Here is a 13,207-nt window from a genome sequence, read left to right on the forward strand (position 1 = left end):
TGGCCATTCTCATGTGATTATGGTGAGTTGAGTTTAGTGAGAAATGTTGCTAGTGCTCAGCGCAAAAAAAACCTTGAATCTCGTTAAGGAAGTTAATTTGACTTTCAAACGGGGGGTGTGTCTTAACCTCTTTTCGAGGAAGCTTTGTGTTTATCAAGTGCAAAATTAATTCCTTATCATTAATTCAAGAATTAAGCGCAAATGTCGTCTTTTTTGACTTTCCCTTCATAAAGTGACGCAGCATGGATTGTTTATATGCGCCCACGTTTTTCACTTTTGAATGAGATATGAGAGTGTGAAGATTTCGGAGAACAAAATTGGGCCTATCATTGGTCTCATAGTGTGTGAACGACCCTAGTATATCAGGGATTTGAAACCATAAGAGCTTCAGGTAGAATTTGTTATTTTTATTAAGAAGTATGGTGTATAGGACGATTATATGTAGTTTTAAAAAGGCTTTAGCCAGCTAAGCATGAAACTTAATTATGATTAATATATGTTTTAGTAATTTTTATGTGCCTTATTGTTGCATTTAACAATGATTTATTAAACCAAATAATTTTCCTTTGAAGCCAAAGTTTCCAAAGATTTTTACCGTAGAGAAAAATGATTTTAAAAAGCAAATAAGATTACGTGGTTATAAATAACTGGAATTATGAACTAATTGATATTGTAATTTCAGGTCTTTGAAATAATTTCATCAATAAATCTATATTCAAACCTGCTGTTGAAACTTGATGGTTCCTGGTATTGGGGGTTTGTATGTTCGCCAACTGATCTCGTGAACTTCCCGCTAATTCGGAAGTCAAGCTCAACCAAAGTGTCATGGTTGAGACAGTTCGTTTTTCCCACCGTCTCAGAGCTTCGCTTTAATGGATGTTGTAATCCTTATTATTTTCAAATTTTAATAGTTGGATGGAATATTTTAGTAATACAGTAAATGAAAGTGGATTTAGGGACTACTATAAATTTAGAAACCAAGGCCATTGAAAGGAAAGAACAATATAAATTAAGTATTTCAAACAAAGTTAAAGGACAGACAGAAAAATAGTGGCTTAGAAATCAAATTTAATTTAAATGTTTCAGAAATACAGAAAGGAAGACATACGCACATTTATAAAAATTGAGCAGCTTTGTTACTAAAACTATTTCATAATAATCATTGTATATATGTTTTCAGTATATCCCATAATATAAAGTACTAAGCTTTTTTTGTGTGTAGCGAAGAATCTCACTCACCACTGAACCGATATGGTTCTTTAGAGGGAAGCTTCTTATAGGATGGTTTTAGGCTATTTCATTTTTATGAATAAGCCTGGGTATTGTTTTAAGCTATTTTTCTGCCCTTCTATATCCCTTCGAATACCCTAGATGCTAGGGGCGCATTACCATCAATGAGGTAAATCTTTCCCCCCCCCCCCACCCAAAAAAAAAGCTGTCTAGGATTTCTATAATTAGGGTCAGTCCGTACGTCCCTGCGTCCGTGCGTCCGTAACGTTAGCTTTTTTGTTAACTTAGGCATGTTAGAATTGTTCTATTGATTCCTGTACGATTTGGAAAGCGTATCAACCCTATAATCATTACCAGAATGTCAATACGTTTATGTTGATTTTTAACTTATATTATAAGTACAATATTATAAGCGAAGCATCTCTATAATCAATTCCTAACAATGTCCGTTTACCCTTAAACAGTATTTTATATTTAAGAACTTTTGCAACAAATTTAGGCAAAATTTTGACAAGACTTATTTATATATATTTTACATATTCACGCTGTTTGTCTGTCACCCCTTTTCAGAGCTTTGCTTTTATGAATTTTGTCATCCTTGTTCAAATATAAATCAACTGGTTGTCAGACCATTACCGATAGACTGAAGGACTTAGTAAATTATAATCTGGATGCTTCTTAGTATGGTAATAAAGTCTTTTAAATAGCAGCCGAGAAATTCACGTTTTCCCTAATAATGTTTCTAACGGACAGATGTACCGACAGACGGACGTATCATTTACAGAATAGCTTTGCTATTAAAAACGGAAAGGTAACCTTTAAAGATTAAATATGTGTCTTATTAAATTATATCAATTTTTAGTAGTTTGACTTCATAATGGTATTTAATTTATATTAATACAACTTCACAGTATCTATTTTCTAAGCTGGATTTCTCATTTGGGGCTACGAGGTGCCAAGAGTTATGAACTAATCTTGAATTATGAATACTTGAATTTAATCAGGGCCTAAATAACTTTTGGCACCTCGTAGCCCCAAGTGAGAAAAACCTTTAAACGTAAAAAATACATGTTATTTTAAGATGCAATATTAGGTGTTCTTGGATTTTAAATTACAGATTTATGACAACTTTTCTTATTTTTCTTTGCATTTTAAAGTAGAAACATCTGTATATATCAATGAAATATTGTTACATATCATTTAATCAGATTTTTACACCAATTTATTCTAGGAAAAAGTAGGAAAAGCAATGTATGATGATTTTAATGAAAAAATTAACTTTTTAAAAATATTTCTTTGACCACGTTCAGCAAAACGGCTGTATTTTGCCTAATTTTGTAGTATATAAAAAAATCTGTTGCATGGCAACTTTTGAATGGTAATACTAGCCCCTGGGACATTTAACTCAAAATTAAGGAAATTTAAAAAATGACCAAAAATCCCACTGTGCCCCCCTACCTTAAATTTTTTATCTAACTTTCTAATCAAGCACTTAATAATATTGACATTCATACGGTTGAATTACTTGACTGCTATTATCTTTCTTGTTTTAAACTATATTTTAGTTTTTATAAAGAATGTAAATAATTTCTTATTTGAATGTTTTGCAAGGTTTTGTGATTTTTTCCCCTATTTTCTGTAAAACTTTCCTAGTCCACATCTATATTAATACAAAAAAGCAAACTTGTTTTAATTCAGTAAATATCTCATTTTAGTGTATACTAAACTTAATAAAATATATCAATGAAAAAATAGAATATGGCAAATTTCATAACTTTCTTGTTGTGGCCATTAGACTGTCCTACAGACGTAAATACCTAAATTAAAAGTAGCTAAGCTATTAAATATCTCATTTCTAGAAAAATTTATTGAATAAAAATGACAAAAAACACTTAATGTTACCAATTACAAAGTTTAAGAAAAAATATTTACATCTAGTCAATTCGATAAATATTAAATAGTATTTAAATATTTATATCAATAAGATTATTGATTTGAGATTCAATAAGGATATTTAAATAAATATTTAAAATTGTATTCTTTATGCAATATTAGTTACATAAAATTGAGCAAAATTGTTACGAAATACAAGAAAAGATAAATAATTTTGTAATAATGAATATACAAACAGTTGTTTGCAACACAGGAATTTTTCTAAGTAGAGGGGGGGGGGGGTATTTTTGAACTGATTCTTATAACTTTTATATATGTATACATCTCATAAAAAATTAAGGGTCAGGAAAATTTTATATTGTATATAGTAAAGTTACATTCATACTCCCTTAGACAATGAATTGAGGGGTGTGAAGTTTCCTCAAGATAATATCCATGATATATTATAAAATTCTCCATACATAATATTTTCAAACTTGAATTGATCTTCAGAAATATTTGTTTAGAACTGTAGTTCAGGAGATTCAACATTTCTAGAAGCATAACCATGATTTAATTGAATTTAAAACTGTGTTGTAAAATCTATACAAAAGATCAATGTATGATAGCGTTCACTTGTTGTTGAAGAGCCTATGGGTAAGGTCCTTAGTTCAAACAACTTCATAAATAATGGTAAAATGGTACCAGATTCTGTCATGTCCGTAACTTGATGTTTAAAGTAAGAATAGTGAAAATACTTCTCATTAATACATTAGTTCTGATGCATATTTTAGACATGTTTCAGATATATTTTGTGCCATTTTGTTAGGATTTCTTTGTTAGGAGATATAAACTTCCATTAGAAGCCAACGTTTTACCAACCACTCACCAACTATTTTTAGGCAAAATATGTTTTAAATCATGTTCCTAACAGTCATTAGTTGACTATGTTGTGATCCAGGTCGCTTTTCCCCAGCCAGGTTGGCCAAAGCCTCCAGAATTTTTGCCTGAAATAATGAAATAAGGGGGGGGGGGGGTTAATGCAACCATCTCGTAATCATTGAGCAAATGACACTTAGAATTCGAATTTTGATCTGAACTTTTGCATGAGTAATCCTTGGTAGGTCTATTTTCCCTAAATCGAACAAAAAGTTGGAAAAGTAACGGCTAGCGGCTCAGCCGTTCAGCCGTTTTTTGCCTATTTTCAGGGTAAATCCATCATCAATTACGTAGGAATCGACTTTTTAAAACATATTTTTGGTTTAATTCATGTTAAATGATAGCAATAACCAATTTTAAAACTTCTAGTACCAACAGCTACTGTCTAGAACCGTTTGATAGCGTTTTGGAGTAGTAAAGAGTATTATGTTGAGAGAGGTTTCGTGACTAATTTGCAGTATAAATATCAAAAAAATGGCAAAATAGCTGAGCCGCCAGCCGTTAGCCGTTACTTTTCCAACTTTTTGTTCGATTTAGGGAAAATAGACCTACCAAGGATTACTCATGCAAAATTATAGATGGAAATTCGAATTCTAAGTGCCATTTGCTCACTGATTACGAGATTGTTGCATTAAACCCCCCCCCCCCCCCTTATTACGTTGTCTAACTGGGTTGGGTTTTATAGATCTTATTTTTGTCTTAGATTCATATAAGTATATTCTATTTTAATTCTATGTACTCGGTTCTCCCATCAAAATCTAATATCTTTTTTATTAAATAGTCTAAAACCATGGTATGTCCATTAGGGCTATTCCCCGTAAAAGCAGAACCCACCGAATCAGGCAGTACGAATAAGCTTAAAGACACCATTCTACCCTGCAAAATATGGATATTCTAAATTGTTATTTATCGCATAACATAGACAGCTTTCTGCGGACATTAAAATAATTGTTTGATTTAATCAAGTTTGGTTAACCCCAAGGGGCCGAAGTCATGGGTTAACAAAACTGAGGTGAATTCTTAAAAACAAACTTTTGCCTCACTAAAATCAGTTTGCCTTATTAAAATCATCCCCTCTAAATTTTTATTGATCCTCACTGATTTTAGTGAGGCAAATTTTTTTAAGAATTTACCTCTGGTATCAATTTTATGATCTTTATTGCAAAATTATCTGTAATAAGTAAGACTGAGAACCGGTTCTAATCTAACGGATATTAATCGGTTTCGAAGCAACGCTTGAAAATATATTAACCTGTGTTTGCTCCATCTTGTCCAATCGCTAAAAAATATATAAATTGCTTTTACTTTCAGGATAAAAAGAATATAAAAATAAAATCTTCTATACAAATTGCAATAGATAATGACTGTAAAAAATAACATACCTTTTCTAGTTTTGCTGTAGAGTCATCTAAATAAAAAAAAATGTTTTCATTATATTTTGGGAAAAATTAGATCTAATAATATGTGTTAAAATAAAAAAAGAAACTAAACAAAGAAGTAAATAAAAATATGCTTTTGATACAAAAAAATTGAGTGTGGGATGATCTAAGTATATAAAATACCCTAACAAAAAATATTGTATCAAAAGTTAAGTGTAACTGAAGATTGCTTAATGTATGAAGAAACATAATGTTTTACAAATAAAATTTTGTTTTTCATTCTATAAAATACCCTTTGTATATAATAAAATTTATACAATGGATATAGAATAAGTGGATATTGTGATTGATTCTCACATACCCTGATTCTCTCAGCTAGACAATATAATTGGGTCAATGGATACCCCCCAATCCCCTCCCCTTGTGACTTCACCCCATCCCCACCCCAGACCATGGATGAACATATTGTCCAATATCTGAGGACTAAATTAGCAACCTAAATTGACAATAAAAATTCCTCTGTCACAATATCCACGTATTCTATATATATATTTGTATAAAATTATGATTTTACAAAACAAAAGCATACCAAACTCAAATCCCTTGAATTTAGCAACGACCACAATGAGAATTGCCACAACACTCTCAATGATGGAGTGATTACATTCGGACTCGTACATTTTTCCATGCACTACATTGTCAATTACTACCCTGAAAAGTAAAATATTGATTAGTATCCCTTTTAATGACCTGAGTATAAAATTGTATTGTGTTGTCCTAGGAATCAGTACTACAAAATCAGATGAATAGGATAATTATATCATATAAAAAGATGTTGTCAAAACTTTTAAAACAGCATGTTTTGAATGGAAGCAAGGACCCTCTGGTAATGATTGTAGAGTTGATACGTTTCCTAAATCATACCTAACTGTTAAATGAATTATCATGCAAAGTTTCAAATCGATAGGGCAACTCTATCAACGAAAAGAGCTAACCGTTACGAACGGTCGGAACGTCCCTAATTATAGAAATTTTTTGCTTTTAATAATTACCCCAAACATTTGATTTCAGGAGGGGGAGGGGGAAAATTGTTTAAAATACTCAGAGGGAGGGCGGAGTTTGGTTAAAATAATGACAAACCTATTTCTTGGATTCTTATCCAGGTCCACGATATCCAGGTAAATTTGATTCTTAGTTCCATCATCAGCTGTTGTTATACAAGGGTTCACCCACATCCGTCCTAACATTGGACATTTCCTAGGGAAAAAGAAACAATGATACTCTATTTATAAAGCTATACTCTATTATACAAGGGTTCACCCACATCAGTCTGAACATTGGACATTTTCTGAAAAAAAAGAATCAATGATTACTCTAGTAGTAAGCTATACTCTATACATTTCCTGGGGAAAAAAGAAACAATGATCACTCTAGTAGTAAAGCTATACTCTATTATACACGGGTTTACCAACATCCGTCCCAGCATTGGTCATTTCCAGGGGGAAAATAGAACTATGATTACTTTAGTAGTAAAGCTATACTCTATTATACACGGGTTCACCCACATCCTTCCTAACATTGGGCCTTTTCTGGGGGAAAAGAAACAATGATAGCTATACTTTAATAGTTTGGTTGTAGCTGTATATGGTGCCATCAAAATGGGGATAGATGTCATTACTTTTGGCCTACCTGTTCTATAGACTTCTTGAAATACCATATACAATATATATTTGCTAGGGTTTTTTCTCCTTCCCTTTCTCTTTCCCTCAACTATGGCGTCAATAGAATTGGGAGGCCAAAAACGTTGACATCTATCCCCATTTTCCTAGAGCACTAAATGCAGCTACAATTTGGTTTTCAGTGTAAAGTCGCCCTCTTGAGATACACTTAGGTTATTAAAGTAATAAGTTTGCTTAGTATCAAGATCAGTAAAACACAATTTTTTTTTTTTGAATTTTAATCATAATGCATATTTATTTAGGTTAGGTTAAGTTTGGTCTTAAAGTGCCAATCATTGACAACAGAGATAACAACTCGAAGTTTTAGAACTTAGAATAAGGGTTTATCATACAGCTTAGGCTTTTATTTTTATTAGAAAGTAGGGTATTCATGTATTTTTTAAGACTTTTTTTCTATGAAAGTTGGGGGTGATTTATATTTAAAGAATTGGAAGTATCCCCCCCCCCCAAAAAAAAAACCAAAACATTCCCTGGATCTATTCAGTGGTTACCGAGATCATTCGCTTCAGAGAAAAAAATGTTAGTGTTTCTACTTTATATTAATAGGATTTCAGGGTAAAAGTTAATAAACAAAAGTTAGGTTTTTAGATTTAGTGCATTACATTTGATATTTTCCAAAAATAAAGTATAGAAAACAAGTGAAATAAATCTAAGATTGTATTTGTGGTGCAGATAAAAAGGTCGTCAATCCTTCTAAGTGTTTTGTCCCCTAACGACATCTGAAAATTACATAAACGTTTTGTAATTTTTTTTCTTCAATTAATTTTGTTGTTGGTATACGCAGAATATCTGCTACACATTACAATTGCTAGCAATACTTTGTAATAAACTAATACGTATTAGTATGTAAATGATCTATAACAAAAATAGCAAACAGTAAAATAATCATTAAAGAATTTCAATAATGGATACATTTATTATTATTGCAGTTACTTTTACTTTTTATTAAAATAATATTTCTATAGAAGAATGAATATATACAGTGTGTTTTTTTTTATGAGCACTTTTTTGAAAGCAATTTTACCCCACTTATAGTTATAAGAATTTAATGATTAATGGCTTATTTTCTTCGTTTTTTAATGGAAATTATGAAACAACAAAAAAAATTACAGTTTTTGTTGAAAATGTACAGTAAAGTTGAAAATTAAAAACTTAGGTGTCAACATCTAAAAATGGTTTTAGCGCATTTTTCTTATGCTCAAATAATCAACCTTTTGCAAGAATAGCTGCTAAACACTTCAAAGTTGAGAAATAGAGCTAAAAATGTATACAGATACTATTAGGGACATGTACTAGAACATATCAAAGTTTGAAGGTCATATCTCAACCAGGGAGGGAGTACTGGCCCCCCAAAGTCGACTACAGAAAATCCATTTTTTAAGAAAAATGCGCTAAAACCATTTTTATATGTTGACACCTAAATTTTTAATTTTCAACTTTACTGTACTTTTTCAACAAAAACTGTAATTTTTTTTTGTTGTTTCATAATTTCCCTTAAAAAACGAAGAAAATAAGCCATTAATCATTAAATTCTGATAACTATAAGTGGGGTAAAATTGCTTTCAAAAAAGTGCTCATAAAAAAAACACACTGTAGATAGAGAAAAATTTGTTGTCAATTTAAGTTGCTAATATTGACCTAATTCATAGGTCAGTTCGTACATAGCCTGAAAGAACGGAGATGGCCAGGAAAATAGCCTGACACCATCCAGGGACAATTATAAAGGTTTCTTGAAAAATAAAACCTGTATTTTCTAGATGTTTAAAAAAATCTTACTATTTCATTTTCTCGTATTCATTCGAATCCGGTGGATAGGTACCGGTTCTCATCCATACGAAAAAACTATGTCTAGCATCGTATTATATCCAGCTTTCTACGAATATAAAAATGTACAATCATAAGATTAAAATCAGTTTTTTTAGCCGGTGCCTTCGGCACCCCGGGGCTAAAAAACTAGTTTTAATCTCATAATTGTACATTCTATATCCGCGGAAAGCCGTTTATAATACGATGCGAGAAATAACTATAAAAACATTTTTACCTCAATAATAGCAAAACCTTCTCTACAATACTGACTGTATAATATTCTAATTCTGCGCTTTTTACCTAAAAGATGTATTTTTTATCATTTTATATTATTTTATAGGATATTTAAAACAAAAAATACGTGTTGCTCTTAAATCTCATAGGCATTTTTATCTCAAACGGAAAAAAAACTCTTTTGTTTTAAAAATCTTGGATAGCCTACAGCAAGGACAGGGCTCCAAACAGTAACCAAACTCGCTTTTAATAAAAAAAACTAGGGGTGAGGATGGTTTGAGGGTTGTCAACTCATCGAACCTCACCAATTTACACGTAATAAGCCAACATATGTCTATCTGTTATAGGGACCTAAAGAGATAAAACAATGGCCGATAAATTGATGTCTATCCCCAATGATGAAACAGAAAATTAATCCTTCTGTAGATTAAAATTAGTGGCTGTAACGTCTGGACACTTAATTTAATGAATTAACCAATCAAAATTCACTTAAGTCCCCAAAGTTTTTAATCTAACAATTGAGAAAACGGTATTATTAAAAATTGGGGACTAGTGTAATAAACAGCACATTGTCCCATCGCTCTTTGTCAATCTGCAGCTTAATCATTAAATTTTCCTACCTTCGATATTTTCTCTAGTTCATTGATATCTGAAACAGCGAGACCAAGAACAAGATTCATCATGGCTAGCGACATTATCACCAAGAATATAAAGAACAGAACCTGTCATAGTAAAATAAATATATGATTAAACATTCAAAAAATCACAAAACCTTGTACTCAAAAAATTATTTTTCATTTTGTATTTATTCTTAGTTGTTTGGGTGTCAATTGAATTACATATCTAAGATAGGCATATATTTAATGTATAAAACACCTTTAAATTATTTTTGTTCAAAATTAACATATATTTAAAAAAAAACAATGATAGTCATAATATTTGTAGATCCTAAAATTATAAATGAAATCAATCAAAACTAATTAATCATGTAGATTACATGAGTTTATTGGGTGATAAACTTGTAAATGAGAAAGGTTACATGAGTACAGACATGAAAATAAGTAGCTACTCTACAAGTAATATATATAGTCACATAGAATGAATAACAAAAGGTTATGTTTTTTTCAGTTACAATTATCTTTTCATATTGACAATAAAAAAAGCGTTTACAGATTTAAAAATAAAATTTAGAGGATTTAAAAAAATTAAATTACAAATAAATAATTTTATATGTCCAAACCTTAGCTACTGGTGAAGTATCTTCAGAGAGGACAAAGTTACCAGTAAAATCATATTCGCCCATCAACATGGTACACACCTAGGAATTATTGAGCAGTTTCCCTTAAAGTTCTAGCGAGCACAATAACCACTTTCCCCCTCATTTTAAAATAATTTACTGTTACTGTTTTACATTGGATTAAGTTAGGTTAGGTCAATCTTATTACTTTGTAAACCCGCAGGTGTTATGCATAAAGAAAAAATACAGCCTTCCCATTGCTGTCATTTTATTTAACAAATAAGGGGCAGTAGGGTTTCTGTGTTCGCTAGACACTTTTAGAAAAAACATATAACAGTAAAAACAGTTGTAATGCAGCTTTTTTATCCACTCCTAAGGACATACTTGTACATATTAATATCAGAGAAGCTTCTCTTTTAAAAGATTCAATGTTTACCTTTATAAAAGCATCTCCAAGGTTCGAGAATACTGGAACTTGTGGTAAAATAATGTGGTAGATCATAGCAAATGTAAAGAACAAGGGTAGGTAGGATAATAAGAAACCTCCCATAGAGGATATTACCCTAAAAAAATATATTTTTCATGGAGGCTGATACCTACTTTAAAGAGGTTACTCCTTTCGTGAACAGACATACAAACCTCATAGAACATCCATTAGATTTTAGTTTTTTTAGGTTTATTTTTTTACCACCACAAATGAAAGGACCAATTGGAATACTTTACAACTGTAATAGTTATCTATCGCATCGTATTATAGACAGCTTTCCACTGAAATTAAATGAAAAATTTATTAAAAGATTAAAACCAGGTTTTGTAAGTCCAGAGAGGGGAAAGGCTCCAGGTAAAAAAATATTATGGATATAATAATTTTTATGATAAATGGAAAATAGTCTACAATACGATTCTATATATGATTTCTCATTATGCCTGAGAACCGGTTCTAATCCAGCGGATAATAATCGGTTTCGAAGCCATACTAAAAATTCTATTAAAATTATTTCATGTGAAACATAACTCTTTCTACAAAATAAACAAATAAAAGTCTAATGTTTAAACGGTAGACACACACACGGACAAAATGTAGTTATAGAGTAGCTGCGTCAATTAAAACTGATGTAACCTTGTAACCATAAGTTCTTGAATCCCGATCCTTGGTATCATTGATAAGGTCCTGGCAAAAAAAAAAAATTTAGAAAAAATATATTCGTGAAAAGTAATAACATCAGTAAAATAAAACTAGAAAAACAAACAAACAGACGGAATTTGCTGATTGTGTGGTCATGAAGGAGATATATTTCTTTTTGGGGACTCAGAGCCTATGTTTTAGAAATAATTAATTAAATTATTTTTATTCACTTCAAGCTTCCCCCTTGAATTACCTAGTCGAACACGAATCCCTCCCAACTCCTTATTTTGAAATCACTTGAAAATTACCTTTTATGTATGAGTCCTGCATAAGTCATTCATTATTATAATGTAAAATTCACGTAAAGAAATTAAGAAAATTACCTCAGAGCTCTAATAATTGCCAATAGGAGAAGAAAAGCACACATTTGCCTAAAATAATAAATTAATCAAACAAATACGACAACATCCTTAATATTGTCTTAAATCTTTGTTTAATATCATACAAATTCCACCTTTAGTTATGTCTTAATTGAAAAACAGGATATTTTTTAGAGCTTTATCTTGAAGAGGGTTGGCCTTCCCTTCCGCTAGTGATCAAAACTAAGCTGCCCTAATTATTGTGTGCTGATCTGTTATTAGATCTTATTGGACAAACATGCATACTACATATCTACATACTGATACTAACATATACAAAACTATGACCGCTCCTAAAGGATCCATGGGCACTGTATTCAAAGGGATAGCAAGATAATACTCAAATATAAAAATGAAATGGCCTTAAAACACTCTTAGACCTATGTGAAGCTTCCCTAATTTAAAGAAGTCAATTGGCTCATTACTTAATAAAAGCTTAAATTACAGACAAAAAACCTTACTACTTTATATCATAGGATATCAATGTATAGGATAATATGTACTTTATTGTAATTTGTGTAATATATTTGATTTTTGACAAACCCAATATTGACACAAAGCCATGCTTTATGTACAAAACATTGTATACGTAATAAGAATAAATCATTAATAATTTATATAATTGCATAGGCTCAGGGATAAGGGATGGGAAACGTAGGAAAATATTATTTCAGGCCTATTTCAAGCCTAGGCCTATTTCTAGCCTAATAAACCAGTTTTGGGATAGCGCAGTGGTTCGTATAAAATGCTAATGAAAAAGCTGTGTGTGTGTGTGTAGATAAAGTAAAGAATCAAATTCAGGTAGCTAGTTTAAAGTAAAAAACTTAACTTTTTATAATCCTATATATTAATGGCTTTTGTTAAAATGAAGTTTTTTCTCTCCCAAAATTTTTTATCTTTTACTTTGGTAATTTGAACTGTCAGAAAGCTATCGTTGGGTTTCCCTCAGACAGATTTTAGTTTGTATTATTTGCATTTTTATTAATGAGTAAAAATTTTATTTGAAAATTTCATTGCTAATTAAAATTCAAAATAAATAAATAAATATGCACTTAGGTAACATTCTATCAAGTTCTTTGGATACTATACTGGATATAATGTAATGATATATCTGTACTGTGTTGTATTGTACAAAAAATAGGGTGAAGGTGTTGTATCAACTCCGTAATAAATTTTAAAAAATCAAAATACAACATCTAATTTATAAACTACCAAATGAAAATTCG

At 30.8% G+C, this 13,207-nt stretch overlaps 1 protein-coding gene across 1 annotated transcript in view; it reads right to left on the minus strand.

Annotated features, from left to right (window-relative positions):
* Positions 1 to 3,275: 3,275 nt before the first annotated feature.
* Positions 3,276 to 13,207, minus strand: part of LOC145328499 (transient receptor potential cation channel subfamily A member 1 homolog) — a 37,374-nt gene continuing 27,442 nt past the window's right edge. The window contains exons 20-31 of the mRNA XM_080172210.1: positions 11,946 to 11,993; positions 11,557 to 11,607; positions 10,873 to 10,999; positions 10,440 to 10,517; positions 9,820 to 9,921; positions 9,201 to 9,265; positions 6,561 to 6,677; positions 6,010 to 6,131; positions 5,424 to 5,449; positions 5,294 to 5,320; positions 4,030 to 4,109; positions 3,276 to 3,656 (exon numbers count right to left, since the gene is read on the minus strand). Coding sequence (XP_080028336.1) covers positions 3,626 to 3,656; positions 4,030 to 4,109; positions 5,294 to 5,320; positions 5,424 to 5,449; positions 6,010 to 6,131; positions 6,561 to 6,677; positions 9,201 to 9,265; positions 9,820 to 9,921; positions 10,440 to 10,517; positions 10,873 to 10,999; positions 11,557 to 11,607; positions 11,946 to 11,993 — 874 coding nt within the window. The 3' untranslated portion in view covers positions 3,276 to 3,625. The remainder of the gene's footprint in view (positions 3,657 to 4,029; positions 4,110 to 5,293; positions 5,321 to 5,423; positions 5,450 to 6,009; positions 6,132 to 6,560; positions 6,678 to 9,200; positions 9,266 to 9,819; positions 9,922 to 10,439; positions 10,518 to 10,872; positions 11,000 to 11,556; positions 11,608 to 11,945; positions 11,994 to 13,207) is intronic.

Source organism: Acartia tonsa, chromosome 9 (genome assembly GCF_053477335.1).
Source record: "Acartia tonsa isolate MP-2025a chromosome 9, ASM5347733v1, whole genome shotgun sequence".
NCBI lineage: Eukaryota > Metazoa > Arthropoda > Copepoda > Calanoida > Acartiidae > Acartia > Acartia tonsa.